At 44.3% G+C, this 1,917-nt stretch overlaps 1 protein-coding gene across 3 annotated transcripts in view; it reads left to right on the top strand.

Annotated features, from left to right (window-relative positions):
- Positions 1-1,917, top strand: part of DAAM2 (dishevelled associated activator of morphogenesis 2) — a 202,438-nt gene that overhangs the window by 72,689 nt on the left and 127,832 nt on the right. For 2 of the 3 annotated variants that reach the window (XM_009641545.2, XM_009641544.2), the window contains exon 1: positions 1,622-1,789. In XM_009641545.2, coding sequence (XP_009639840.2) covers positions 1,622-1,789 — 168 coding nt within the window. Of the gene's footprint in view, positions 1-1,586; positions 1,790-1,917 lie in introns of those variants that run through there. The other variant, XM_009641546.1, reaches the window with a different exon arrangement.

Raw genomic sequence — 1,917 nt, 5'->3', positions numbered from 1 at the left:
TGTTGGCATGGAGAGCAAAGGGAAGTGGGCATGCCAGAAGGCAGTACTTGGTACCAGCTCGCTTTCCCTTCAGCTGCATGCGAGTTGCAGCTGATACCCCTCTAGTGCATAAGGGAAGGTGCTAGATAAATTAATCCCAGCACAAAGTAGGGCATGTGATTCCTGCCAAGTACATAGTGCCACAAGGGTGGAGGTTTGGGTGGTTTGTGTTGTTTGGGGGTTTTTTGCTTGTTTGTTTGTCTCTTAGGTTTTTGTTTGTTTGTTTTAAGCGAGCATGCCAATTTCTACACAAAACATCACTGGAGAGCTTCTGGCTGTGTGCAGTATGTTAAGTCCCACTATGCAACTGCTGTCCTAAAGGTGCTTTTCCTAGCACAGCTACTTATTCTCTCTGAGAGCTCAAAGCAGCCTTGTTCTGGCAAGTGAACAGGCCATAGCATTGTGGGGCAGGTTAGAGCAGCAGCTGCTCTGATGACAGGGCTCAGCTGTGTTGCTGCTGATACAGCATCCAGCATCCTGTGGTTCAGTTCACCTGCCACCTCCTTCCCTTCTCTGTGCCCAGGGAGCTGGGCTTCACAACAGGCTTTAATTATTTACTCTCTAAGGATGTGGCTTATTCTGCAGATTAAGTGAAAAAGTGAAGTCCTTAAAAAATATAACAAAAATAAGCCCCTGAGCTGTCAAACAACAAGTCCCTTAAAAGGGCAAAATATGCAGCTCTCTGTAGACTGCACAGATCCCTCCTTTCAAACTGCTGGCAGGAGGCTTCCTGTTTGCATGGGCTGCTCACAAACGGTGTTGTGTGGTGAAATCAGTCACTTCCCAGATCCTCCTTAAGGCCTCCTTTGCCTCCCTTTACACTCCTGATACTAAAGCCCCTCCAGCCTGGGTCCTGTCAAGAATGGATCTGGTGACTCAAATATAAATCTGAAAGCATGCATTAGCCTGTGCAGTTTCTCCCCTGGAAACATAAAGCAGCCCAAATTACATGTGTTTGAAAATGGGATGGACAAAATGGTCCTACTGTAATAGTCCTGGCCATAAAGGGATATGTGAGTGTTTGGTGGTCCGGCTCCAGAGCAGTGGAAAATTGATTTCTGCTTCAAGTGTTTCATTGTTCATTTTATTTTGACCAAATGGGATACCTTTTGGAAAATTCTTCCATTTACTCTAGTAAATTCTCTAGTATATGCTTTTTGCTTCTGATACTTTGCTTCCTTTACTGTAGTGGTAAGAGAAAGGCAAATACTGACATACAAAGGCAGCACTCAACCTTGGCTACTGAACATTACTGATAAATCTACCTGCTGGGAAATCCCATACTGAGTTTGTGTACCCTTTTCAGAAACTTTGGGAAAAGAAATTTTACACTGCCATAGGAGAACATGTTAATACCATATTAAAGCTTAGCTACATTGTCTAGCTTGAGTGTTTATTTTGTTCTTTTGTGTCTCAGATCCCTCTGTCCTCTTCCAGGTGTTATACCAGTGATAAGCATTGTAACTGCAGAGAGCTGCACAGATACAAGTCTTGTTTATCATTTAATGTCTTATTGGTTTATTTATTTTATTTTTTTATTCTTGCAGAACATGATCAGAAGATAGCATCATACACCATGATCATGGCCCCCCGGAAGAGGAATCGTCATGCGTTGGGGTTTCTTTGTTGTTTTGGGGGTAGTGACCTCCCCGAAATCAACCTCAAGGACAATAACCCCCTCCAATTCCTTGAGTTTTCTGTCCCAATCCCACCAGCAGAAGAGCTCAATGCCAGATTCTCCGAACTTGTGGTAAGTTTCTGCTGGCAGACTGATACATTTTAGGGGGTGGATGAACTCCTCCCATCATAGGAGGAGTAAAGGACCTTAAGGGACTTATCAGGGATATGACTCCCTCCCCCCCCCCCCCCCCTCTTTTA

This window comes from Egretta garzetta, unplaced genomic scaffold (genome assembly GCF_000687185.1).
Source record: "Egretta garzetta isolate BGI_Z169 unplaced genomic scaffold, ASM68718v1 scaffold306, whole genome shotgun sequence".
In the NCBI taxonomy this organism is placed as follows: Eukaryota; Metazoa; Chordata; class Aves; order Pelecaniformes; family Ardeidae; genus Egretta; species Egretta garzetta.
Note: the sequence above shows the minus strand (reverse complement) of the source record. Positions and strands in the feature narration are given on the sequence as shown.